Raw genomic sequence first — 27,588 nt, forward strand, 5'->3', positions numbered from 1 at the left:
ATGGAATTTAAAATGAGAAATGAATTAACGTAGGGAAAATTTATCAACGTGCTTGCTCTGAAGTTGTCTGTCTCAGATCTAAAGGTCACTTAAATTGGACCAAATTATCTGTATTTATTTCAGACTTTGAGAAAACAATCTGTTATTCTACCTAGCTGTGTGAGATGTTGTCATTTGGTTATGCCTTGGTTTTTGCCCAACTCACTCTTTTTCTATGTTGTAATGAAGAATTTTATCACACTTGAGTTGATTTTTGTACTGTAGGGTTGTTGGTTTTTTTTTTTTTTTTGGGGGGGGGGGGGGGGGGTGTGTTGGAGGTTTTTTTTGCACATGCACTTTTTCCCTTCCAGTTATTCCAGTTATGCTTTAAGGAACTTAAAATTTCACTTACATTATTTTAAGAGTGTCTACTTTACCATTAAATTTTCTATTATTTTGCTATAGAAGACTTCATAGTGTTTTTGTTGCATATTGAAGATATTAGATTGACAGCTTTAAAGTATAAAGTGCAAAGCTGATTGACTGTAAATTCACATATCTGACAGCCTATACGTCCCGATACCAGAGAGCTCACTGATCCTGGCAGCTTGTTGCCAGTCTGATGAGCAAATGAATCATTTGCTATTCACACGCATACACCAGGCTATTGCTGTCATTGTTTCATACATTCCTGGAACTGGTAATCCTTGACTAAGTATTCCTAGAGACTTGGCTGTGTTTCAGCTTGTGAGTAAAAAGGAGATCTGCAGACTAATTAAGGAAACATAGTTTGAAAATTCTTTTGTTTGATGTGCTTAAAATGTGCTTAAGTTTGTAGCCAAACTAGATTAAAAGCTATCTGTTTTGTACATGCCTTGCAAAGATTGCCTGGGTTGTGTGTCTTGGAGCACATGTAACAGCTCTACTATGTCACAGAATCACAGAATATTAAAGGTTGAAAGGGACCTCCAGAGGTCATCCAGTCCAACCACCCTGCCAAAGCAGGATGATCTAGGGTAGTCTGCACAGGAATTAATCCAGGCAGGTTTTGAAAGTCTCTAGAGAAGGAGACTCCACAACCTTTCTGGGCAGCCTGCTCCAGTGCTCTGTCACCCTCACTGTAAAGAAGTTTCTCCTCATGTCTGCTTTGAGAATAAAGGTAGGCTCATTACAAAACCCCCTCCTTTTTGCAGAATGAAGAAATCAGATGTAGGTTGTGATCCTCAGTATTACAACTTGCCAAGGACAGTCCAGTCTGCTTACTTTAGGCAGGTTTCAGTTTCCTCTGCTCTGTGTTCTCTTTGGCTCGGAAATTGTATGGTCACATTAATGTACATTGTACTTAGAGTTCATAAATCCTGAAAGAAGGCAATGATTACCAGTTTCAGGACAGCATCAGACTGAAACAGATGCCAGTTTTGGATGAGAAGTGAGAGCATAAGTAACCTGCAGTTTGGTTTGCAAAAAGCCACTTGAATATACCTACTTTCTTGCCTACATAACAAGTTGTCGTGGAGGGGATTTCTCTATTCCTCTCCTGTTAGGGGGAGGTGAGAAATTAATTTGAGGCAGTTTTGATTTTTTATAAAATTATTTATTAAAATTAATATTTACAAATTTGTACCACCCCCAACCACTATGAAATCAGGTTCGTATTGAAAAGTTATGAAAATAGCTTTGGGATATATTTACAGGGATTGATTATTAAAGGGAAGTATCAAATTATTAACAATTATAGACAGAGAGAAATTCCCTTGGGCTTAATGCCTCTTAACAACTCTAGTGTCTGCCCAGCAAGGACTGAAACTGTGTGTGCTCCTCAGGTAGAGGTAACTTATGTTACAAAGGATTTAAGGCTTGCTTAGATGTGTTGCTCTTGAATATTAATCATTAATCACCCTCCTGGGATTCAGTCTCAGTGTGTGCCCAGTATTTGGGGACTTGATGGAGCTGGAGATCTGTCCCGGCTTGCAGGGAATGATAAAGTGTTCCCAGTCTCTGGGTTAAACAGGATTTTCTGACCTTGTCTCCTGGGATGAAGTAGTCTCTGCCTTGGAGCTGTTGCTTCTTCTGCATGCTGTGTCCAGGGTTGATCAGCTGGCAGGATTCCCCGGTGCAGGAGAAGGATTTGTCCATGTAGCTTCTGACATGGTCTCACAGCTAGCAGGCTGCGTTTGCAGGTTTGCAGACTGTCTGAGGGTCTGCTGACTTTGGATCTTTCCAGACTTAGCTGATAAGCAGGGTCTATGCCATGCTGCAGGGAGACGAGTTCTGTAGATGAATCAAGATAGCTCTAGGCTTAGGCAGGGGGTCTCGGCTCCTCATATATGTATGGTGCAGGCATGAATGTGCTCTGCTTCTCAAAGGGCTCGCAGATAGCTTGACTGCGCCTTGAGATCAATGCATGAGGTCTGAGCCTCTGTAATGCTTGCAAGTGAGTAAGGCCTGATCCTGTGTCTAGGCCATGCAAGCAGGTCAGGGCATCAGGGTGCTGCTGTGGATCAGAGCTGAGTCTGAATGCTCTAAGCTTCTGAACGGTTTGAATGGTCTGAACAGTCTGACCACGTGGTGCTGCTTTGCACCCCTCTTTATAGACTCTGGGCGGAGATTCGTGGCTTGATGGACATCTAAAGTGACCAATCAGGCTGGCAGTAAGCCAAACCTTACCCCAATAGGCAGTAGATACATGCCTGGACCCTCCCAATAGGGGATTCCCTGCCTGGACCCCGGGGTACACGGACCGGGCATGTGTGATACACAATTGCTTTGCTGCCTCGTGGGTCCTGGCAGAAGAACATGTCCGGGCATGTAGAGGCATAGAGAGGCCTCTGTTTTGGGGCTGCTGCCCCTCCACCACACAAGTGTAACATGATAATAAAAATTTTCCACTTACATGCTATAACAGATCAGAGGAGTACACTCAGGCAAAAAAATGCTATCTCTTTCTGGGCTCATTTCTTTCTATTGAAACTATTTCAGAAGTTATCAGTCAGAATGATAATTTTCAGAAAGAATTCCTGTAAAAGCTAAAACTCGAAATCTTTATCCCTGAATGCATCTCTAGGAGAGTTATCTGTTGGTAAAGGATTATCTTGAGCTACATAACATTTAAATTATTTCAGGGCCTCTGTGCAACTTGATTCCCTTAGAACTCTTAGAAACTTGTATTCAATGTAATGTATGTAATGTATTATTTTTAGTCAGCTTGCAGTAGGCTTTGATCATAAAATCACAGCTGACCATCTGTTACTTAGGTTTCCAGACTCTTCATTAATTTTAAATAATGGTTCGAGAATAATAACTCAGTTGTTCTGAAATGCTTACCTGTGCGTGCTTGGAAGTAACTAATTTAATTTGCATCACAGTTCCCTTCCATAATGGAAAGAGGTGAGAACAATATAGCTATTTGGGAGTTGGCCAGGTATGTAAGAGTTCTGCAAGTTTTACTGGTCTAGGCTGATGAAAGAGAATTAATTTTTACAGTGCAATTTTGTTGCGTGGTTTTCTGCACCGTTTCCACTGCATGCATGAAAGCTTTGAGTTTTAGTACTGTTCTTAGACAAGGGCATAGTGAATGTATTGGTATTAATTGTATTCTATTAAAATTGTCTTTGAGAGTTCTTAGCTCAGCTGGAGGCTGTGTTGATTTTTTATCCATGTGCAGAATTTCTTTGGTTTTCAAGAGGTGCAGTTAGAGCATTCAGTGGAGATTTTTTTTCTGACAAAGAAATACCCAGAGTTGTTGTCGTTTGCACTGAGAAGTACCTGAGAAGTACCTGCTTATTTGAGAGTAGGGGAAAACAAGACTAAGCCTTTTCTTTCAGTAAGGAAGCCTGTTGCTTAAGAAAACAAAGCGATGATGGAATAAATCTTGCTTTGGACATGCTCAGTATAACGTTTCAAAATACATGTTGAACGTGAGTGGCATAACCAATAAGGATGAACATTCCTACAATTAATCACAGAATGCAGATAAACAGCTGACTCTAGGAAGTGATTTGGACAAAGTTTCTAACTTTCTCCTAAATTTTTTTTGGAGGATGTTTAGTAAAAGTTAGTTGTCAAGTAAGAATCCCTTAACTCTACAGACACTGTTTCTGCAAAGTGTTTTGCTGATCTAGGAATGCTGTGCTTCCTGTCTTCAAGTTACAAATCTGCTGCTTGTGTCCAACTGCAACAAATAGCATTTAGTATAGTTTTTAACATCTAATTGCTGCTGTTCTTCTCATACTTCTATAATACTTGATTTTTAAAAAAGCATGGATTCAATATATTTTCCACCTGAAAAGGTAATTAATGTTCATATTACTCTTCCTGAGTTCCCACACAGAACATTTTAAAGCTGCTGTCAAGATTGTTAAAAATATTTTCCTGGGGGCAAAATAAACCCCGAAACAAACAAAGCCCCTCCACTCCAACCCAAAACACCAATCAAACCAATCAAAAAACCCCAACCAAATGGAAATCCCTTACAAACAAACAGTTGTGTGGGGTATTTTTGTTTTTGCTGGTTTGTTTTTTTTTTTTGGTTTGGTTTGGTTTTACCCAAAAAACATTGATTTTGTGAAGTTCAGTGAGGAAGAAAGTTGTAGGATGATATATATCAATTATATCAAGTACAGCCTAGCTCCACTGAACCTATGTTGAACTGAAATGGCTACAGTAGTACACAATGGTTTTGTTGCCAGTGGGTGTGTAGAAGTTTATGCCAACTGAAGGTCTTGCTCTCCTATGTTTCTAGACAGAAGCAGATGAAGAAATAGATGTTTCACACACAGATTCTGGAGTCACTTCTGCATTGCCTGCTTACACAGAAGCATCTTACACTTGTAGATTTGGGCCTTGGTGTCTTTTGAAATACTTTAGCAAATCCTAATAGCTTCTAATCATTCCTGGAACAAGCATAACTCTGCAGAAGCATGTATGTAGTGACAGTCTCCTTTTTGGGACCAAATCTTGTTTTTCTGAATTATTATTTCGGTTGCTCTGTACTTAAATGCCTTTAAAATAAGCCTAAAATGAATGGTGCCAATGCCTAAATCGTTTTTGCTGCCTGTTAGAGTATTCTTAGCTTTCACTGGCATCCTATCAAAAGATGGCTGATCCTGGAAGATAGGAGACTGTGTAGACTTCATTGCCTGGGGCTATAGAGCTTCCTAGGTTGCTACACTGCACTACCTGCTGTTCTAGATTCTCTTTCTCAAAATGCAGCTTAATATCTACAAGTACTTAGCTAAAACAGCATTCAGTACCTACATCACAGAATCATGTTTTCTTAGGGACCAGTAAAATAGTTACTAAATGTAATCAAATAGAGGGCAAAATAAGTAACATAAGCTTGCTAGCTAAGCTCTGTATTCCAATGTTGAAGTTAGTTCATAGGATCATTCATCTTGTTATCTGCAGCTTAGTCATCTTATTTGAGTCCTAATAAATAAGTCTTGTATAAAATCAAAATAAGTAAAAATCTTGTATTTGAGCATATGAGGTAACATTTGTATATACTCAGACCTTTGTATTTGAGCAAGTGTATTGGTTTCCTGTCTTATTTAAGGTATCTTCAAGGAAAGAGAAGAAGAAAATTTTTAAATTGAATGGTTGTATTATGCAAGACATCATTTTACTATTATGAACAACACTTCGTTCTAGAATGCAAAGCAGTAAATTAGAGCACAGTGTGGTGGGATAATATTGTTGCTAATTGCTACTAATCATAAAAGGTAAATGTCTCGAGATGATAAAAGTCTATGAGGAAAATGCTAGAATGAAAAGGGAGATATCAGTGAGGTGAGAAAATAGAAAAATTGTATGAAATATCTTTCTTTTTTTTTTTCCCTACTAGGTATGAACTCGTAGAGAGAGGTGTGGTCAAAGTTGAAGATGCTGGATTGGTTCCATCTGTGTATACCCGCAACCAACAACTTGAGGATGAGAATATGCAACTGAGGAAAGATTTGGAAAACTATAAACTTGCAGCAAAGTATGTTATTTGCTCTTAAAGAATCTTTGATATGTAGTACCAAATGGCCAGGTAAAGTAAACCCAAGTGCTTTTTGGAAAGACTAAGTTCCAGCTTGTTGTGCTGGCTGCACATATTTTTGCTTATAGGTGACATTTATAATTGAAGTTCATATTTTTTCTCTTCTAGAAACCTAAATCTTAATTTCAGGGAATCACAGAATGTTAGGGGTTGGAAGGGAGTTTGAAAGATAACTAATCCAGCTCCCCATAGGAATGTGTGAGACAGGTTTTGAATGTCTCCAGAGAAGGAAAGTCCAAAACCTCTTTGGACAGCCTGTTGTGTAGAAAAATTTGTCATTATTCATCAGTCACAACAAATTGCTACAAATAATCATGGGACTATAACATATAGAACTAAAAACAAAGATTATGTGCATTTTGCATTAAAATACAGCACTTTAAATTACAGCTACTACAAACTATCAACAGAAGGAAAAAAAACCCCACTATACACTTACTTATCATGTTTTTAATTGCAAAACATCACTCTGGCCCTGTTGTTAAATAATGTCAGAGTAAATTACCATCATTGCTTATAGTTGTATGTTGTAGTAGTTGATTTCAGAAGTCATATGACAGTTAATAAGTTTTTTATAATGGTTAGATGCAGTAATTAGCTACATGTAACATAAGCTCTCTCTGAAGACAGGTAGGTCTGCACATGTACATAATCATTGAGAATTTACCTGAAACCTAGTAATACAGTCACTTCAGTTTTGGCAGTGTGCCCAGGTGGCCAAGAGAGACAGTGGCATCCTGGCCTGCATCAGGAATGGTGTGGTCAGCAGGAGCAGGGAGGTCATTCTGCCTCTGTACTCTGCACTGGTTAGACCACACCTTGAGTACTGTGTTCAGTTCTGGGCCCCCCAGTTTAGGAGGGACATTGAGATGCTTGAGTGTGTCCAGAGAAGGGCGACGAGGCTGGTGAGAGGCCTTGAGCACAAGCCCTACGAGGAGAGGCTGAGGGAGCTGGGATTGTTTAGCCTGGAGAAGAGGAGGCTCAGGGGAGACCTTATTGCTGTCTACAACTACCTGAAGGGTGGTTGTAGCCAGGAGGAGGTTGCTCTCTTCTCTCAGGTGGCCAGCACCAGAATGAGAGGACACAGCCTCAAGCTACTCCAGGGGAAATTTAGGCTTGAGGTGAGGAGAAAGTTCTTCACTGAGAGAGTCATTGGATACTGGAATAGGCTGCCCAGGGAGGTGGTGGAGTCGCCGTCCCTGGAGCTGTTCAAAGCAGGATTGGACGTGGCACTTGGTGCCATGGTCTAGCCTTGAGCTCTGTGGTAAAGGGTTGGACTTGATGATCTATGAGGTCTCTTCCAACCTTGGTGATACTGTGATACTGTGAAAATACAGAGCTGTAAAAGAAGCATTAACCCATCTCTTTGCTTTTCCTCAAGATTGCTGAAGCCTTTGATTTTCATTTAGATAATTTTTTATATGAAAAAATAGCTACTCAGATCTAAAATAGTCATTGTTGCTGATAATAATGCTAATTTAGCTTCCAATGGTAATGATTTGTCACATTTGAAATTAAGTTAATTTGCCGTACTCTAATAGTTAAGGGAACAGCTTTTAAGAGGCAGGTGTTTTGCAATCTGAATACACTTTTGCACTGGGAGGTGGGCTATACAGAAAACATCCTGCTTATCACTGCAACTTATTTGGCCAGTGGACAGTTAGGAATTGGGCCTCATTTTGAGCGGGAGAGTAAGAAGCCGTAATGCATAATAAAAGAAGAAAAGACAAACTATGACCCCTCTGAAATGTGTTACTCTCTCTTTAACAAGCTTTTCTTTTTTTCACCTTTTTTTAATCCACAAACACCCCTTCACCCCCCTTGAGCAGAACATGCTATAACAAGAAAATCTGAGCGGATTATTACTTAATTAAAGTTTTCCTGTCTTCATTGCATTGCTGCTTATTCTGCATGTACCTTGTTAAAATGCTCTTAAAATTAGTCTTCCTTTCTCCTTTCTTTGCTTGTAGGGAGAGCTGTATTTTCTTTCTAGTATTAGAACAGTCTATGTAGATGTGAAACTTGGTTTGTGTTAATGGTGTCTACTTAATATTTCAAAGTTTTAATTTCAAATAACTTTCAAAGTTTTTGTGGCTGGTAATATTCAGCACCTCTGTGAAATTCATTTGACTTCCTTTGTTTTAAATAATTTGTGAATGAAAGCAGTTCTGTTTCGCAAGTAATGGATGAAATGGAACATTTCTGCTGTCTGAAACATGAGTTAGCATATTCCTTTGTGTCTTTTGGATACACCCTGGTCATGATACTCTCAACCAAATCCATTTACTGTAGTGACTGTTGACAGCATTATTTCTTGTTTGTACATTCAATAACTGGAGTCATCAATACCCCTGCTATGATAAAGCAAATATTCCAGCAGGAGCCAAAATTACCTGGAGGTCAATTTGAGATTTCAAGTACTGAGAGAGAACTCACTAGCTTTCACTGAAAAGAGAATGCCTAAGAGCACTATAGAAATGCTGATCTGACTGGGTTAGTCAGAAATCTTCCACTGTGAGATACAGTTCTGTGGAGTATATTTGAAGGCAGCTTTTAATTACATGCAGTATGTCTGATCTTGGTACTCTTGGCAACCATCTTGCAGAAAAGAGATGTCATTTGGGACTTAGGCAGCATGGCCCCCCCAAAATAAATAAATGACTACAAACCAATTACCTCCTGCTTTAATGTTGTTTAGCAATTGTTGGAAGAGATTCAGTGTTGAGAAGCTAACTATAATTGCATTTTGGGCATTTTAATACAGTATTTACATGACTGCATGGCAGGCAGATGAGCAAAGTATTAGACTGCAGGCTGTTGGTTAGATTTCATTATTTAGAGAGAAAATCACAATTATTTTCCTTCCCTGTGTATGAGTATGTATTTTTAATATCCAGTTTCTGAAGGCATCCTGAGCTGTAACAAAATCTCTGAATGTGTGTATTAGAAGAAATAAGTATCGACATAAATGTTTTTATCCCAAAGCTAAAGATAGTTGTTATGTTTAGATATGCTACTAGTGTGTATTTAAATAATCTCTAAAAACAATGTGTTGTGATAGAAATCAAATCTACTTTTGCCTTTGTTTTCCATGTGACAGAAGTTGAAGTATACTTTAGGTGTACTCCCTTTCTCTTTCTTTGATTTGAAGGCTACAGTTGAACCCTGATTGATTGGTGAGGGATATTATGCACTTCAATATTTCTGTAATGGAAGCCTAAATATTTTTTCCATTATGCAAGAAAAAACTTGTAAATAACATCTCTGAAAATTGTTAACTCTTACAGGAGATTGGTTTATTTTATTTCATTTGTCATTCAAGTGTTTAGCAGTGTAGTAATATTTGCCTGGGTGTTTATAATGGGTGAAGTTGAAGGTTTGCTCCTGTTACTCAAAACTATCCTGCCCCATGCCAGCTTCAAAAAGAAAGTGCTGGCTGGGGCAAAGTATTAGGGGGCTTGAAATTCAATTTGTAACATGAGAGACTTCTTGCTACAGTTGCTGCTTTTCTTGAGTGTTGACTCTTCCGCTGAGATAGCAGCAGGACGAGGAGGGAGGGGTGGGGAAGCTCCTGGCTCGGGCTTTTAGTTTGCTTGCTTCATCTTGCTGCTGCTTTCTCCTCTGCTTTTTCTGTGAATAGGCTCAGGTAATTGCACATATTGTTATCGTTATTCATTCAGTAAACTCCTATCTTATCTCAACTCTTTATGTCAACCCAGATTTTTCTGTGTGTTACTTTTCCATCACTTTGGTGTTCTAGGGAAAAGGCTGTGTTAAACCAGTGCAGTTGTATAACTGTAATTTCATAACAACATTAAAGTCGGCCTATCTGATGATTTAAATAGCTTCAATCCCATACATTTTGGTGTTTTCCTACAGTCAAACCCTTTGTATTGCTTTTGTATTTAGACATGTAGGTAGGCAGCATAATCGTGTATCGGATTTAAGATTGTGTTAATCACAGAGATTGCTGTGATATTTTGAGTTCTTTAAACATTTACAAATTTATTAGATAGAATGATTGTGTGCAACTGTTGTCTAAGGTATGTAGCTCGGTTCACAAATGTCAGTTAGAAAGTTTAGATATTTGTGAGTATCTTTCTGTCCTACTTCTTTGGAGTAAGCTCACGAATATACCTCTGGTTTATAGCCATACTAACAGTCAAAATATAAAGCAATCCTGGAAATCACATTTACTATTACTGCTAGCAGTGTTAACAGTAAAATCCTCATCTCATCTCCTATTTCTTTGCCAAAATCTAGTCATTCCTGCACAGACTTCCCAACCTACACCATAAAAAAGTTAAGTGTGCACTTTTTGTATTGTGCACCATGATTAAATGCATTTGTTTAATTATGTGATATGTTTAGCATCCTTGCCACTAAATGTTATATACACCAGAAGGAGTTAAAGCATAAGAGTATATGTGCTGATTAAAATTTTAGGGCTACAACTTGTGGTGTCCTGGCAAATAAAGTCCCACCTAAATTCAGTGGGAACAGGGCATCTGAGTCACTTTTGAACATTTCTCTTTGGATTTATTGGACCCTGCCCTCTTCTGCTGCTTTTACAAAACTACTTGTTAGAGAAGAATTTAAATGGAGAGACCTGCAGTCTTTCATATATATGGCTTCACTAAAAGGAATGGATATTAGCTTTGCTGTGGCTATAAGCAATGTATTTTGCTCTTAGAACAAGCCATTTACTAAGGTCTGAAGTGCCAGGTTTTGTATTCAAGACCTTATGGTAAGTCAAATTTTGTGAGTGGTGTCATAATGGAGTTTCACAAAACTATCCAGAGACTACTGAGTCATTTACCTCTTGAATGTTTGGCTGTTCACAGGAGCTTGAGCAGAATCATTAATATGTTGTTTGTATCCCAATACCAATGTCCTAAGTTACTCTGTTTCTTGACTGCTGGTATTTGTGCATATGTATACAGAGAGCTCTATGTGTGTTCACAGCTCCTTTGAGCTTTTCAGTGTTACTGCGGGGACAGCCCTGCCTGTTTTCATTTCCCTGCCAGCTTTTTCTGAGCTTTGACTGATATATAGGGACACTGATTTACTATGCTCTTCAGGTCTTTCTAACTGTTCCTGCTACAAGCAACAATTCATTTGTAAATGTACATATATGTGGTAGCTTCTATAGGTAATAAATATAACAAATGTATATATCATAAATATAAAATATTTCTGCAATTAAATTTAGTGCACTGACAGTTATGAGTTTCTTCCTGGACCTTTGATTTTGGCATGCTCTACTGTTACAGTAAGTTTTTTTCCTGATTCTTTAACTGCTGTTGGAGTGGAAATGAGCTTTATTTTTGCAAAAAATAAACAATCTCACTTCTGTGAAAGGTAATTTCAAGCTTCCTTTGCAATGAAACAATCTTTCCTGCCAAACTCATATCAGGAAAGGCAAGAGGGAAATGTACAGAATATACAGAGAATATTTCCTTGGATGTTTATGGGGCAGAGTACCTGAGAATGTCCCATGGTTGTGTGTAGAAAGTGTTTAGAGTATAGCAGCCTGTCAGTATGTTTGCTGACATGCAAACATGAATTTTGAAGTGCATTCCTCTTGCTTCCTGCTGTCATATGCAGGGGCACTATAGGACAGACTCCATGATTCTAGTCCCTAAAATTTTCTAGTGCATTTTTTTTCCACAAGCTACAGTGGTTATGCTTCTGTGGGTGTCCTTCTAGCACATATTATGACGTTGGGCTCAAATGTGATGTGCATAAGCAGAAAATCAGTATTGCAGTACATTTTCATGTAGCATTTTAAGCCCTTAACAAGACTATTTCCTTCTAATCTTCTGGAATATGTACCTCTACAAGACCCTATGTTCTAATCTCCTGGAATATGTACCTCTACAAGACGCTGTGTGCTCCAAGTAAGGTTGATCTCAACTGCTGAGATTTATAGTCTCAGAATCACAGATGCACAGATTACGTCAAGTTGGAAGGGACTGGCAAAGGTCATCTTGTCCACCCCCCCTGCAGTGAGCAGGGACATCTCTAAGTATATTAAACTTCTCAGGACCGCATCGAGTCTGATCTTGAACATCTCCAGGTATGGGGCCTCAACCACATTCCTGGACAGCCTGTTCCAATATTTCACCAATGTCATTATAAAGAACTTCCTTATGTCCTATCTAAATCTACCCTGCTCCAGTTTCAAACCATTACACCTCATTCATTCTATTATTACAAACCCCTCTAAGCAGTTCTTCTGTAGGTCCTCTTCAGGTATTTAATCACAGAATCAAAGAATATTAGGAATTGGAAGTGACCTCCAGAAATCATCAAGTCCTGCCAAAGCAAGATCACCTATGACAGGCTGCACAGGAATGCATCCAGATGGGCTTTGAAAGTCCCCAGAGAAGGAGACTCCATAACTTATCAGGGAAATGTAGCTATAAGGTCTCTGCAGAGCCTTCCCCAAGCTGAGCAGCCCAAATTCTTTTAGCCTGTCTTGATAGGTGAGGTACTGCCTCTGATCCATCTTGTGGCCTTTCTCTGGACCTGTTCCAGCAGATCCTTGTCTCTCTTGTGTTGAGGGCTCCAGAACTGGACACAGTACTCTAAGTGAGGTCTCTAGAATGGCAGAATCACCTCTCTTGACCTGCTGGCATCAAAACAGGTCCAGGGTGCAATTTCCCTTCTGGGCTACAAGTGCCCATTGTTGGTTTATGTCCAGCTTCTCATCCACCATGTTCCCTTCAGCCCTTTCCTGCAGGGCTGCTCTCAATTGCATCATCCCTTAGTCTGGATTGATAGTGAGCTTTGCCCCAATCTAGTTGGAGCACTTTGCACTTTGCATCATTGAATCTTGTGAGATTCTTAGCCCATCTCTCCAGCCTGTCCAGGTCCCTCTGGATGCCATCCCACCCTTCAGTCTTATCAACTGCACCACTCAGCTCAGTTTAATCTGCAAATTTGCTCAATCTTTATGGATTCTAGCTAAAATCACTGGGAGTACTCGTGCTTTTGTACATCAGATTGCAGCAAAAAGACCTCAAAGGCATGTTCATCACTACAGGGCACACTATGAAAAGTTTGCATCCTGGCCTGTATCAGGAACAGTGTGGCCAGTAGGACAAGGGAGGTTATTCTTCCCCTGTACTCAACACTGGTCAGGCCACACCTTGAGTCCTGTGTCCAGTTCTGGGCCCCTCAATTCAAGAGAGAAGCTGAGGTGCTGGAACATGTCCAGAGAAGGGCAACAAAGCTGGTGAGGGGCCTGGAACACAGCCCTGTGAGAAGAGGCTAAGGGAGCTGGGGGTGTTTAACCTGGAGAAGAGGAGGCTCAGGGGGAACCTCATTGCTGTCTACAACTACCTAAAGGGACATTGTAGCCAGGTGGGGGTTGGTCTCTTCTCCCAGGCAACCAGCAACAGAAGAAGGGGACAGAGTCTCAAATTGTGCCAGAATAAGTATAGACTGGATGTTAGGAGGAAATTCTTGCCAGAGAGAGTGATTGGCATTGGAATGGGCTGCCCAGAGAGGTGGTGGAGGCACTGTCCCTGGAGGTGTTCAAGAAAAGACTGTATGGGGCACTTGGTGCCATGGTCTAGTTGACTGGCTAGGGCTGGGTGCTAGGTTGGACTGGGTGATCTTGGAGTTCTCTTCCAACCTGGTTGATTCTATGATCTGAAAGTTCTTTATGTATTCAGTATACCTTGATGAGCAATTATTAGGAGACTAAAACTTCTGTCTTGGCTTTTCTGTTGACATATAGCAAAACAAAAGAAGCTATCCTAAAATTTCAGAAGGAACGTGACTTCCATCGAATGCACCATAAGCGAGTGCTCCAGGAGAAAGCCAAGCTTATTTCTGACATTAAAAGGTAAAAAATTACTTTAATATGCATGAAACATTAAAGATAATATCTTCAATTATTGGCTGGTAATGAGATAATGTTGTGAAATACAAAGCACTGAAGTAAAGCCAGCTGCGTTTAGTGTCCTGGTGAAGAGCAGTTCCATCTGACCATTCTGCCATGTCTCATTAAAAAAAAATCATTAGAAATTGCTTAAATTTTTCCCATGACATTAATACATACATAATATTTCTAATACATGAAAATAAAAATGAAATTTTCTTTTACCCAGATTTTTTCCCATAAACATATAGTGATTTCTGACTGAAGAGCCTTTGTACACTGAGTTCAGTGGTATTGGTGTTAACCCTGCATTCATGATTGTGAGACCTGCTGTGTTGCTTTGGCTGAAAAGCAGAGATACTGAGTTATAATAATGTCATTTTGTAATTCTGCAAGTTCTCTATTAGAGAATCACAGAAACATTGTTTGGAAAAGACCCTCAAGGTCACTGAGTCCAACTGATATCCCTGCTCTGTAACGTTTACTCTAAACCATATGCCTAAGCACCACATCCAAACGACTTTTAAGCACATCCAGGGTTGGTGACCCAATCACCTCCTTGGGCAGCCTATTCCAATGCCTGACCACTCTTCCTGGGGAGGGGGAATAAAAAAAAATCCTAATTTCCATTCTAAATCTACCCAGTCACAGCTTGAGGCCATTCCCTCTTGTTCTATCACTTTTTATCTTTGAGAAGAGACCAGCACCAACCTCTCCACAACATCCTTTCAGGTAGTTGTAGACAGTGATGAGGTCTCCCCTCAGCCTCATCTTCCTCAAACTCACCAGCCCAAAGTCCCTCTGTTGCTCTTCATAAGATATATCCTCCAGGCCCTTCACCAGCTTCCTTACCCTCATCTGCACTCACTTCAGCACCTCCACATCCTTCTTGTCATGAGGTGCCCAAAACTGAACACAACACTTGAGGTGTGGTCTTGCTAGAGCTGAGTACAAGGGCACAATCACCTCCCTGCTCCTGCTGGACACAGCATTTCTAATCCAAGCCAGCATGACATTGCCTTTCTTTGCCACTGATTTAGTTGGGGCAATTAACAAGGCAGGAATTATAAAATATGTAGTTATTTTATTTCCAAAAATTTCCATGCACAAACTGTATGCAAACTAGTTAAATTCAGCTTCTAATTCAGTCAGGAAAATCTTCACAAGGCTGCTTATGGGCAATTTGTTCATTTAGGAGAATCAGAAAATTGGAAAAGTTTAGCCACAAAATGGCTTTATTCCTCTTAAAAAATCGGTAGCCTGGAGCCCTAGGAAAGTCTGTTCTACTCACAGTGGAGCAGCAGAAATGTTGAGGTAGTCCCTAGCTCCTTTGCATCAGTGTTGGAACTGGTCAGTGTCTTGACAGCCATTGAGAGGCTTCTAGATCTTCCTAGGCTTTAGCAAGGTGCTGGGAAAGAGGCAGACGATCTCTGACCAAATCCTGGTTCCTCTTGGCACAGAGATTTGCAGAGATGCAGGAAGGATCTCTTGCAGATGTGCAAAGAGCATGATGTCAGTGATACTGCTTGCCACGTCCTGAGATGTTTAACGTCTTCTCCTGGGAAACTTGAAGCAGTTAATTTTCACAGGTAGTTCAAGCCCAAAACATCAGGCCTAAGCTAGTCTGAAGCAGAAGGCAGAGCAGAACACATTGTCCAAGCTGACAGCAATGAGGCAGAGCACGTTGTCTGAGCAGAGCAGCACACACTGAGGCAGAAGCAGCACAACTGCTTGCAATTTAGCTCCATTTCTATTACTTGCCCGAGTGTAATGGCTCCTTTGGCCACAGAGATTCACCAATCAAAAGGGCATTTGCAAAACTGACCCTATTAGGTGAAACCAGGGCTGTTGAACCTTATTTGGACAAGACACTAACCAGTACCTAAACACCTGTGGGTACCTGTTTATCACTTCAGGAGGGGACATAATAGCCCAAGCCTTTGTTTTCCTCTTGCCCTTACTTTCCCCATCATAGAATCATAGAATCAACCAGGTTGGAAGAGACCTCCAAGATCATCCAGTCCAACCTATCACCCATCCCTAACCAATCAACTAGACCATGGCACTAAGTGCCTCATCCAGTCAATCAGAAGGGTGGGACAAGCCAGGACATCCAATAGGCCTATTAGCCTTCCATGACAGCCACCTGGGTACACTGCTTGCTCATCGAGTTGCATGCCAATTGCAACTCCCAGGTCTCTTTCTGCTGGGCAGCTTTCCAGCCACACTTCCCCAAGCCTGTAGTGCTGCTTGAGATTGTTGTGGCCCAAGTTATGCTGTCATTTGTCTCTGTAAGTAGAACTTTGATATTGTTCATCTGAAAATCAGTGGACCAGGTGAAAGAGAATCTCTTCTGTGCACATGTTTATGCCAGATCTTGTTTTAAAATAATATGGAGTGGCCTGAGACTGCAGCTCCAAACACCTCATGGATTTTTGTTGCTGTTGTTAGCAGTCAATGCATTTAATAGCAGCTACATGTTCTGAATCTTGAAGTTTGAAATCCAGATAGAGTAATCCAAGAGAACACTATTCACTGGCTTAGCTTCTATATGTCAGCTTTTTGCAAAATGCAATGTATTTGAAGCTGTTAGTGTCAGATGTTTTGCTTGAGAGATTATGTATCTTAACTTTTAGCTGGTCTGAAGAATTAAAGTTAAGTATTCCAAGTAGATGTGCAGTGAAGAATGAAATAATAATCATATTATGGCTATTTTGGGTAGGTTAGGATCTTAGTTGGTAGTCAAGTAGTAGCTGTGATTGTTTCTTTCAATGAAATATCATCCCTCTGCAGGAAAACAAATGCACAGAAATGTACAGTATGTGTATGAAGGATTGAGAACAGATAAAAATTGGATGGGTTATTTGAAAGATATGACCAAACAAACCAAATCCTTTTATTGATCCGAGTTCTTATTTTGGTGAGGGTTTTGTGGTGTTGGGTTGTGAGGTTTGGGGGGGTTTTTTTGCATCTGTCTGTGTTTTGTTGTTTTTCCCTTGTGTCATTTCTGTTTCATAGATTCATAGAATCATTTAGGTTGGAAGAGACCTTAAAGATGATCTGTTTCTAGCCCTAGTGCCATGGGCAGGGACACCTTCGACTAGACCAGCTTGCTGAGGGCCCTGTCTGACCTGGCCATGAATACCGCCAGGGAGTGGATATTCACAATCTTCTTGGGCAATCTGTTCCAGAGTTTCACCCCCCTCACTGTCAAGAATTTCTTCCTGATCTCCAGTCTAAATCTGTCCTTCTCAAGCTTCAATCCATTCCCTCTCATCCTATCACTACAAGCCCTTGTAAAAAGTCTCTTCCCAGGTTTCTTGTTGCCCCACTTCAGGTACTGGAAGGCTGCTCTAAGGTCTCCCAGAGACCTTCTTCAGAGCAAACAGTCTCCACTCTTGCAGCCTCTCCTGATGGGGCAGGTGCTCCAGCCCTCTGATTATCTTGGGGTCCTCCTCTGGACTTTAGCAATTCCAAATCCCTCTTATGCTGAGGGCACCAAAACTGTATGTGGTATACCAAGTGAGGTCTCATGAGAACAAAGTTGTGTGGTTAGATACTAAATACCTTTTCTGTCTCCTTTTTGTTGACCTTTGGGCACTTGTATTTGAGGAATGAAAAAATTACACAGTCTCAGATCTCTGATTTAACTCATTTTTGTGAAGTCATTTGTCCTCTTCTTTTCAGGCTGAAGGCACACTGTGCATCATATGAACCACTGCTGAAGCAGCTGACTGAAAAATACCAGACGATACTGAGACAGAAAACATTAACTAGTTTGGAGAGAGACAGAGCAGTTGAGCAGGTAAAACTATGTTGAACATCACTTGCAAGTTGTAAGAAATGCTTTGAGGTTTACCTTGGTAAACACATAGGATGTTTCTGTTCAAGCAACTTCTGCAGTAATTTAATAAGCAGGATGTTTTCATGAGTTTCATGATACTCAGTGAGATGTTAGTATTGAAAGTATGTAAAACTTTGTGTCCACAGAGTAGTAGTTTTCAGTTTGTACTTGCTCAGTGCTGTTCTGTATGAGTCAGCAATGTGCAGACCCTATTCTACTTAAGCTAGCTTAAGGAGAGCTACTTAAGTAGCTTCTTAAGCTACTGTTAGCTTAAGAAAAGGCATAGTAATTCCACAGATTCACATGCTTCTTTCTGTGCCTTTAGAAATCTCTTAAACTATTTTTGTTGTTGTTTTGTTTTGTTTTGTTTTGTTCCTTAAATATATGTAGGAATGATCTACTAGTATAGGAAAAAAAAAACTCAAAACTTTAAGATACCAGAGACAAGTTTTCTTTTGTCTTGTGATGGCGAAGATGAGTATTTTACTGTAGAATCTTATCTGATGTATATATTGGTATACAAGATCTTTAGCAGGAAGTAGTATGAGCACAGATAGGACGGATAAACAGCAGCAAACTTGTCTTGCATGTGTTTAACCAATAGGTTGTGTGTTAAAACAAAAAAGGGGGGGGAAAAGAAAGAAAAAGAAGCTCTCAAAATGCCTGGCATTTCAACAGTAGCTTCAGTTATGTGCAGTAACATGAAAGGAATTTATCAGGCTTGCACTCTCTTCTAACAGTCCTCATCTCTGATTTTCTCCTCCTCTTTGCCTCCAATTTTTCTTAGGTCACCTGACTTTACTTTTAAAAGACTCAGGATTATATGTTTGAAATTTCAATAAATATAAGAAAATCTACTCTGAAAAAAAAGCAAAGTTGCTGTTCTTATACTGTTAGGCTGGGTTAGGAGTTCAAAACATTAGAACAGTCCCAACTATAACATGACAGAAATATATGCAAGACCTATCTGATTTTGATCTGTGTGCATTCTGGAGCAATGACCTTTTTTTGGCAACGCATAGCACCATGTTTTCAGGCATTTTCTCATGACAAAGCTGTGTGTCCTATTGTGCCATTAAGTTAAAGATCAGTGCAGTGATAGCAGTGGCTAGAAGTCGATGGTGCAGTAAGAGCCCTACTATTCCCTGTCTTCATTGGTTTAATAGAGCTGTAAAAGATTCTGTGCGGCTCATACTTTATCCCATTGTTTCACAGGGCCTTTCCAAAATAATCAGCAAAGTGAAAACGTAGAAAGGCAATTTATTACTTAAATGTGCAGGTATAAATGCATGTGTAAACAGATAGCTCAAAAGTGATGTTTTCATATTACCTCTTCTTTTTTCTCCCCTCTTTTTAAAATTAGCTTACAGGTTTGCAAGCCAAATTGCAAAATTTTGAGTCCATACATGCTCTTCAGATTCCTGTGACAAAAGGTAAAATATCCTCACCACCAAACTCTGCTTGGTGTGGGGTTTTCTGTTAGGCGTTTCAAAATCATTTATAACAGTACATCAAAAATATTTGAGCTATAAACATTTTATCAGCTGTCTTGGTGAGAGAGGAGCTGTTTTATCATTTGAATATTTATTCTAAAATGTGTCCACTGAGGGCAGGGAGATTTCTGATGGCAATATGGAACAATGGAGTACGCAAGTTAACTGCAGAAAGACTTTGTCCTAGAAATATGTTTTGTGGCTGGCTTTCTTATTTTGTTGTTGTGGAGGCAGGGAATTACTGTGGCCGAGTCAGGAATTTATATAAAAATAGTTATTTTATCTTCCCCAAAACCTGCCCCAAAACTATATACAGAAATTAATTTAGTTTTAATTAGCAGATTCAGTTAGGTTGAGAAGATCTACAAGGATACCATAGGTAATTTGACTATTTTGGAAGTCAGAAGTTGGAAAAGGCTGAGCTATTAAATAATAGCATCCCCCACTATTATTAAGGCTGAGGCAAAGTTACTCACAGGTGAGTCAGGCTGGCTGAAAAGAAGGGCAGTACAGGTGCTTGTCCCCTCACTCTCTTTCAGAGGCTGTCCGAGGGTCATTAAGGCCTATTGAGCCTGCATAAAGGGTGCTAATGGTGGGGAGCAGAGTGCCAGGGGCTCCTTCTACAAAATCTATCCAGGCAGGGGAGAACTCTAAGGCAGGCATGAACTCTAAGGCGGGAGCGAACTCTCAGGCGGGAACCCCAAGGCAAGGAAGTCCCCCAATATTTATACCCTCCCTAGACAAAGAGCAGAGTTACCATTTCCTAGGCGTGAAGACCACAGCCAATCACAGCGCAGTTCCAGCGTGGGCACTTCATGGGCACCCCTCATGCTGGAAGGGCCCCTTGCTCCCCCCCAGCTTCGCACCTGCAGGGCAGGGGGGGAAACAAGTCTTTTCGAGCCTTTTCCTCTCCTATTCAGAACACAGAGGGAGAGATATTTAGGGGTATACAGGACTCCAGGACATTTATCCACTAATATTCTTTAGGTGTTTGTTGTTTGTTTTGTTTTGTTTTGTTTTTCAAGTGACTATTCCTTTTTACCTCACTCTTAAGAGGACACATCTGGTAGTCTGGAAGCATTTTGAAAATACTCATCTTATGAAATCCAGACTCTTATTTTTGCATGTCTCATTTTTACAGGAGGTTGCTAGGGTCATACAAAACCTGCTGGAATAATATATTTATCTATATGGTACTACTCTGCTCCCCTGATGTTCTGTAAAGACATATAATTATCAAATTATTTTTCTAGCTCCATCAGGAAAAAGCCCTAGCACCTCTGGTTTCCTAATTAAATGAAGCTAATGCTATCATACTCTTTGTGAACATAGCTCCCATTAGTAATTTTGAACCTATTTCCCAATTGCATCTACATGAGACAGGTAAATCTCAAGGAAATCAGGTTTTGAAAAGATTCCTGAAAATAGATGAGATACTGAAAAAGGGAATCAGTGAGCTCTCACTCTGGCAACAGGGAATGTTGCACCTGCCTTAGTCATTAACAGAATTCCGATCAGAGAGTGCAGTTTGATGTTAGAGAACCTCACATTTCTTAGCCACATAGGTGAGTAGGTGTCAAACATACAACTTCTAGGGGGAGCATTTGTTACATATAAGGCATTTTTTAATACCTGCTTTGTTTTTTTCACTCTCTCCCCCACCTCAGTGTGTTAAAGGTCTTAAGTTCCTTTGTCACTGGTAATATACTTCAGATAAAAAGCCACTCAGTTGCCTCAGCCTTTGACAACCAAGCTTCATTTGTTCCCCTGTTTATGGAGTTCGTTCCATTCTGTAGAATTCCTGTAGGAAAGAAAGGACTGAGAAGAAAAGTATTCACAAAGTTTTTTTGTTTCTTTTATTTATAATTGAATGAAAAGCAAGCATTTATTTGGCTGTTGTGATGGTTTGGGTGTTACCCACCCCCCCCACTCTTATGAAATCACCCAGACTAGACTCAGCTGGCTGGAAATTAAGGAATGAAGCTTTATATTTACAGCTTAGCACAATATACAAGCAGATATTTACAATATATACAGCTATATACAGAAATCTACAAGGTAAAAGTGATACAGAAACACAACATCCCTCCCAGAAATCAGAGTCCCCACGAGGGGCCCCCAGCCACCGTTCCACCTCCTTTCCACCCCTCCACCCTATCCCAGAGTTTGCCTTATGTGCAAGGTGAGTTTGAAGAATCAGCCAGGGAGGTTACAAAGCAGAGAGCAGATTAGGGAGAAGAGTACAGACACCAGCTGCAACAGAGAGCCACTGTGTTATGTATGTTTTGTGTTCTTGTTTTTATACATTTCAGCAAGCCTATGAGTGAAGTAGACATAACCATTGTTTCATTTTCACAGCCTATAATCTAATTTCTCTCACTAAAATATTTCAGCTAGCCTGAAACTAACACAGCTGTTAAGATGGCTTATTTACTATTAATGCAGACTCTTTAACTAGTGTCCAGATTTTGCTGGTGTCTGCCTATTATTAGTGTAGCACATTCAGTTCAGTTTTTTTCCTCTCTGTTTGATGTAGGTTGTTCTCCTAAATGGTCATCAGTTGCTACAAGCACTGGACTGAGATCTAATCATCTGAAGGATGATTCCTACCTCAGGTCTTTCCCTGCAGCAGTGGGAGGCTTACCTTGCTGAGGAGTTTTGGTGCACACCCTACTCCTTTTCTAAATTAATGCTTTCAGTTCTGGGAGAACTTGGAAAGGTTCTGTAGTCTTACCTTACCCAGTATAACCTAAGCTATGATTTTACTTCGTATACAAGCAAATAGCTACTAAACTAATAACTTTTGTAAATACAGAATTCAGGTAGAATAATGAAGTACTGGCAGTTACTCTTTTCAGCATTCACAGTATCCTTCTGGGTTTGGATTGTGATTTTTTTTGGTGTTTTGTTTGTAGTATGTGTCTCCTCAGCAAGGCATGTTTGAGGCCCTCAAAATATCTTTCTGTGGCTGTACTAACTACATGTGCTCGCTGTAGTCTTTAAAGCTTGTTACATCTAAAAGCATCAGCCTCTACCCTACTAAAAGGCACAGTGCTCATTTTCGTCCCTGTTGTGGTTTTAAATCAGAACAAGGGGTTGAGACAAAAAAAGAGTGAGATAAGAGTTTACTGAGCAAAATCAGATCATCATAATACAAACACAATTACCTTAGCCTTTTTCTGCAGAAAAAGCACAGTAGAAAGCAGCAGCAAAGCAGAAGCAAGCAAGCTAAAACCCAAGCCAGGGAGCTGCCTCTCCATCCCTTCCTGTCCAACTGCCTTAATTTGCTTCATAGCAAATATGTAATAAACTATGCAGTATTACTGTCCATTTATCTCTAGAGCTTTGTCCTCTCTATTCTACATATTTTTTATTGCCCTCTGTAAGCTATAGTGATGTTTCAATGGGTGATTTATGTCTCTTACTGAAATGCTTTCTGATGCTTCGTGAAAGATAGTCATGTTCTGTTGCCTCTTGATTTCTTATTCCTGAGGCAATATAAATGCAACCTTGAGAAGCAAACAGGGTGTAGACACTGGAGAAGTGTTTACTCTAAGTTTAAGTTCTTAGCTGGGAAGGAACCAGTACTGTTGGACTTGCAAATGTCTGCTGTAAGGAGACCTACAGGTGCATTTTTTTCAGTTGCTGTCTTTTTAGGGCTGACTTCTGTGTATTACTATGTTGGTACATTTTAGTTAGAAGAAAACAGACATTCATACTGACAAGTTACCGTTTGCCAAGGTAAGATGTCTTTTCTGGCAGCTGTCTGCAGCAAAATCAGTTCAGAGCATGAAGGACTGAGAATGACTATGCTGAAGAGCACTGAGAGGGGCTTTTACTTAGTTTTGTGCTTGCCAAATTGTTTGAAGTTTAGTGGCAATGAGGTCCTGTACATCCAATCATTGTAGGTTCATTTTTTGTTTGGGATTGTGTGGGGTTTTTTGAGTCCTATAGTACATAATGGAGAACAAAGGGGAGCTCTGCAGTGTGAATTTGTTTCTAATGGCTAGTTGGAAATAAAATTTAACAGTAGTTAATTATAGGACAATTATTCTGGACTTAGACTATTGATGTGGCAGCTTTCAGCTTGATTCATTTCAAACAACTGAAGTGAGCTGTGACCACAACACAGAGCATGTAATTTATTTGCTGGGGTTTATTTGCAGTCCCACTGCCAGACTGCTGTTTATTTTTGGAAATAGTGCTTCCTGTATAAATCCTTCCAGGGAAAACTTTCTGTAGGTGTTCTAAAAATGAATAGGAGTTTAAAATCTTGTTTCCTATTTACTTAGCTTGATTTAAGTTTATATGAAGGACATTTAATAGTTGGAGAGGAACTAGTTAGCAGTTAGGACTAGGGCTCAATCATCTAGACTGTTTCTTTGTCCCTGCTATGCTCATCCAGTAGCCAGCTATGAAAGAGAAATATTTTTTGAGTTCAGATTGCTTTTTAAAAAGAATCATAGAACCACAGAATCAACCAGGTTGGAAGAGACCTCCAAAATCATCCAGTCCAACGTAGCACCCAGCCCTAGCCAGTCAACTAGACCACGACACCAAGTGCCTCATCCAGTCTTTTCTTGAACGCCTCCAGGGATGGTGCCTCCACCACCTCCCTGGGCAGCCCATTCCAATGCCAATCACTCTCTCTGGCAAGAACTTCCTCCTAACATCCAGCCTATACTTGCCCTGGCACAGCTTGAGACTGTGTCCCCTTGTTCTATTGCTGGTTGCCTGTTAGAAGAGAGCAACCCCCACCTGGCTACAGCCTCTGGCACAAGGCTTGGATGTTTTGTGTAAGAAGGGGTGTGTGTGTGTGTGTGTTAAAAACTGATTTTGTTTTTGTTTTAAATCTGGTGAGATAGAGGGGTCCAATTATCAAAGACAAATAACTGTTTATTTGATTTTAATTGAAGTTATTGGTTGTTGCAGTTGAAGACACAGTGTTAAGTAGTGTTCTGAAGGGAGGCCACTTTTGCCTGGAGGAATTAAGTACTGTTGATTGTGGCTTGCTTGCAAACCTAAGTGAATGCTGCTGTAACAGCTGGTTCTAAAAATGTTCTAAGACAGTTACTTAGTACATTTCTTGTCTTTTCCAAAACCAGCAGCTGTTTATTTATTACCCAATTATATTAAAAAGTTGAACTCGGTGAGTTTCTTTACTTGTGGTTGAATTAACTCATTGCTAAGCCTGTAAACTGTGCTTTTCCTTTCCTGATCTAATGTAATTGCTGTTAGAAGGTCACACAAAAATAATCTTAAAATGCACCAGTTAAAAATCCATGTCCTCATTTCAGCTACAGTGCATTTGGAATAGCAAGTCTGTAAACACAAGCTGGTGACATCGTAGTGCAATCAAAACAGTTCTTTGGAATGTGTCCTTTCATTTTTTTTTAATGGTTACTGACTTCTTAAGCCCTTCAACTGTCATAAACCATTGGTTTATAAGTATTTGTATTTCAAAACCACCAAGAAACCAAACACTCTGTGAGTGTGGTAATAGTGGGTAGCAGTTACTGAGTGTGTAGCAAGCGTTTTACATAGAAACCAATTTCAAAGGGTACAGTTCCTTGGAGACAGTTATTATTCAGGACATCTGTGCAGTAGCTTTAACTACTAAAGCACAGATAATACAGACATTTTGTTAGACCAGAGACAGTTCTTTTTATCAGGTTCAGAAGGTTTTGTGTTTACTTGGTCTGCCTTTTTTTGTCTCTGGAATGGAGAGGATAGAAGCGTTTTTCTGCTTTAAGCCAGAAAATTTGTACTTTGGTCTCAAGATCTTGATTTAACTATTTTACAAGTGCAAGGATTTGGAAATGCTTAGTATGAAGTGCATTCGTTTCAGTTTGGATTTTATCTGTATAATTGTGGTGGTTTGGGTGTTCCCTGTCATCCCCCCCCCCCCCCCCCCCCCCCCATTTGGAAATTACCCAGACTAGACTCAGCCAGCTCTGGAAATTGAATGAAGCTTATATTTACAGCTTAGCACAATACACAAGCAGGTATTTACAATATATAAATTTAGATACAGAAATATACAAGGTAAAAGGTAATACAGAAACACAAACAACAGCCCTCCCAGAAACCTGAGTCCCCAGGAGGGGCTCCCAACTGCCTTTCCACCTTCTCCCACCCCTCTACCTTACCCCAGATGTTGCCTTGTGCCCCAAGGAAGAATGGAGGGTTGGCCAGGGGGGTTAGGAAGCAAATGGATTAATCAGAGAGATGAAAGGTGAGGTTAGAGAGAAATGCAGCCCGCAGCCTGGACTGCGAGCGACCCCCTTATCTATGTTTGGATTCTTGTTCTTATGCATCTCAGCAAGCCTATGAGTGAAGTAGATACCACCATTGTTTCTCTTTCACAGCCTGTGATCTAATCCTTCTCACCAAAACATTCTAGCTAGCTTCAAACTAGCACAATAATGTATGTTCTTTCAATGAACTAGAGTGCCCCAAACATATTGGAATCCAGTATTCCATTCTTTTTTTCTCTGTAGACACAATCGCATACTGCAACAGAATATAGAGATTACAGGGATTTGTCTTAAGATGTGTGAGCTGCTAATATAAAGACAGTGTCAGAGAGTAGTGTCTTTTCTGCCAGATCATTGCAGATTCACTGTGCAATAGCCACACAAGCTGTACTGCTCCTTTTAGCCTTTTCTATTCGTTTGCAATTGTACTACCTACTTAGGATTTCTTTGATGATCTACCTATACAAAAGTAATTCCTGTGGGTTGAAAGGTGGGAGAAAGTGCAGGGAAGAAAAATCCAGGCTGTAAATTGGAATAATGCCTTTGGTATGGTGCAGAGAGGTGGTGCTTCTCCTGGCTCCGAGTGAAGAAGTACATCCATTTTGCTGTGACTCCCGCCTGTACTGCAAGATTCAAAATCAATGATACATTTTTGGGGCAAATTCTAGGGTACCATTAGGTAAGCTGAAACTGGTAATACTGAAATAATTTGTGGTGCAGAACTGTGTATGGTCTTGGAATACTTTCTATGAATGGCACAGTAAGCTGAGTATTCTTTTATAAAGTAGTGTTTCTCATAGAATTCCGAGTCTAGCTAATAATAAGTAAAGAAAGATCTTTCAGAAGAGTGAGTAAAAAATGCATTCTGGTTATAATACTGTTGGGTTTGTTTTATAGTGGGCCACAAATGTCAAATGAAGGAAGGGCTGGAGGGTCCCACCCAGAAAGCTCTTCGGGAAGCCAGGCAAAAAAATAAAATCCTTGGTGCTGAAAACTCTTCACCAGTCAAAGATGAAAGGAAGAGGATAGGCAAGAGATACCCAAAGGTATGCAGTTCTCTTTCCAGTTGCTTAAAGTACACTTTCAGCTTCCAAGCTGTGGTGTAAAGAACAAGGTTTTTATTTTTAATATGAGCTTCTGTTGCAATTTTGCAGGGAATAATTGGAAACTGATGAATTTAAGCTAGCAAAGTACTTTGCAAGAGTCTGATGTAATCAACCTGCAGAGGAAGAGCGACAACTTGTTACTCCATTCGCTTTCTTTTGTAACCGGACAAGTCCTGACCTATTCCATGCTGTGTACAAAACCTTTCCAAGTATTTCAGTGTGTCTGTTGCAGCTGGATTTAAAAGGTATAACATCTGGGAGACTAAGAACAAAAAATGAGTCATTTCTTGATAGTCAATGGAAATTTATAAACCTGAGAATGCCAAATGGATGTGGCTGTTTCAGTTCTGGAGTTGTGGAAATAAAAATTAATCCCTAATTACTTTTTTTAACCATGGAGATGAGTTTTTCTTTATTTTATTTACTGGAGTTGCATTTTGGGACTATATAACAGTGCTTTCTATTTTTCCAAGTCAGTGCAAAACATCCTCATATCTAACATTTCTTTATGTTTTAAAACTGGTTTATTTTTGTCTTGAGAAACACAGTTAAACTGTTTTTTGGAGAAGAAAAAAAAAAGTAGTTTAAGTTAATGTTTTCAGAAATAGCTTCAATCTTCCCTTTCCCTGTATCCACAAGACTTACTGGTTTTGGTCTTGCAAAGGCATTTTTTCTGTCTGACTCTGGCAATGCACCTCTCCTCTGACAAACAAAACATGTTATTTCTGTTTTTATCTCTTTTCCTTCTTCCAAGGCTCCAAATTAAAAAAAATAATAATTATATATTCCATTGCCTTCTGGAACATTTCTCACCACATACTGGAAATAACTCTCCACAATGTCTCTCTGCCTCTAGTGTCTGATTATTTCTGAGGCACCCACCAGTCCTTCTCCACTTTTCCTGTTTTTCTTTCAGTGTTTAGAAACTTCCATCTCAGACTCTGGCATATATCTTGTCTTTTCATTCTGACTTGTGAA

General features: G+C 39.9%; 1 protein-coding gene across 2 annotated transcripts in view; it reads left to right on the forward strand.

Moving 5' to 3' along the window:
- The window catches only part of SPAG16 (sperm associated antigen 16), a 40,908-nt gene extending 13,906 nt beyond the window's left edge, over window positions 1-27,002 (forward strand). The window contains exons 5-10 of one of the 2 annotated variants that reach the window (XM_064158973.1): window positions 5,822-5,959; window positions 13,767-13,874; window positions 17,598-17,715; window positions 19,118-19,187; window positions 26,402-26,550; window positions 26,659-27,002. In XM_064158973.1, coding sequence (XP_064015043.1) covers window positions 5,822-5,959; window positions 13,767-13,874; window positions 17,598-17,715; window positions 19,118-19,187; window positions 26,402-26,550; window positions 26,659-26,676 — 601 coding nt within the window. In that variant the 3' untranslated portion in view covers window positions 26,677-27,002. The remainder of the gene's footprint in view (window positions 1-5,821; window positions 5,960-13,766; window positions 13,875-17,597; window positions 17,716-19,117; window positions 19,188-26,401; window positions 26,551-26,658) is intronic. The other variant, XM_064158977.1, reaches the window with a different exon arrangement.
- The last annotated feature ends 586 nt before the right edge of the window (window positions 27,003-27,588 follow it).

This window comes from Pogoniulus pusillus, chromosome 2 (assembly GCF_015220805.1).
Source record: "Pogoniulus pusillus isolate bPogPus1 chromosome 2, bPogPus1.pri, whole genome shotgun sequence".
Classification (NCBI taxonomy): domain Eukaryota; kingdom Metazoa; phylum Chordata; class Aves; order Piciformes; family Lybiidae; genus Pogoniulus; species Pogoniulus pusillus.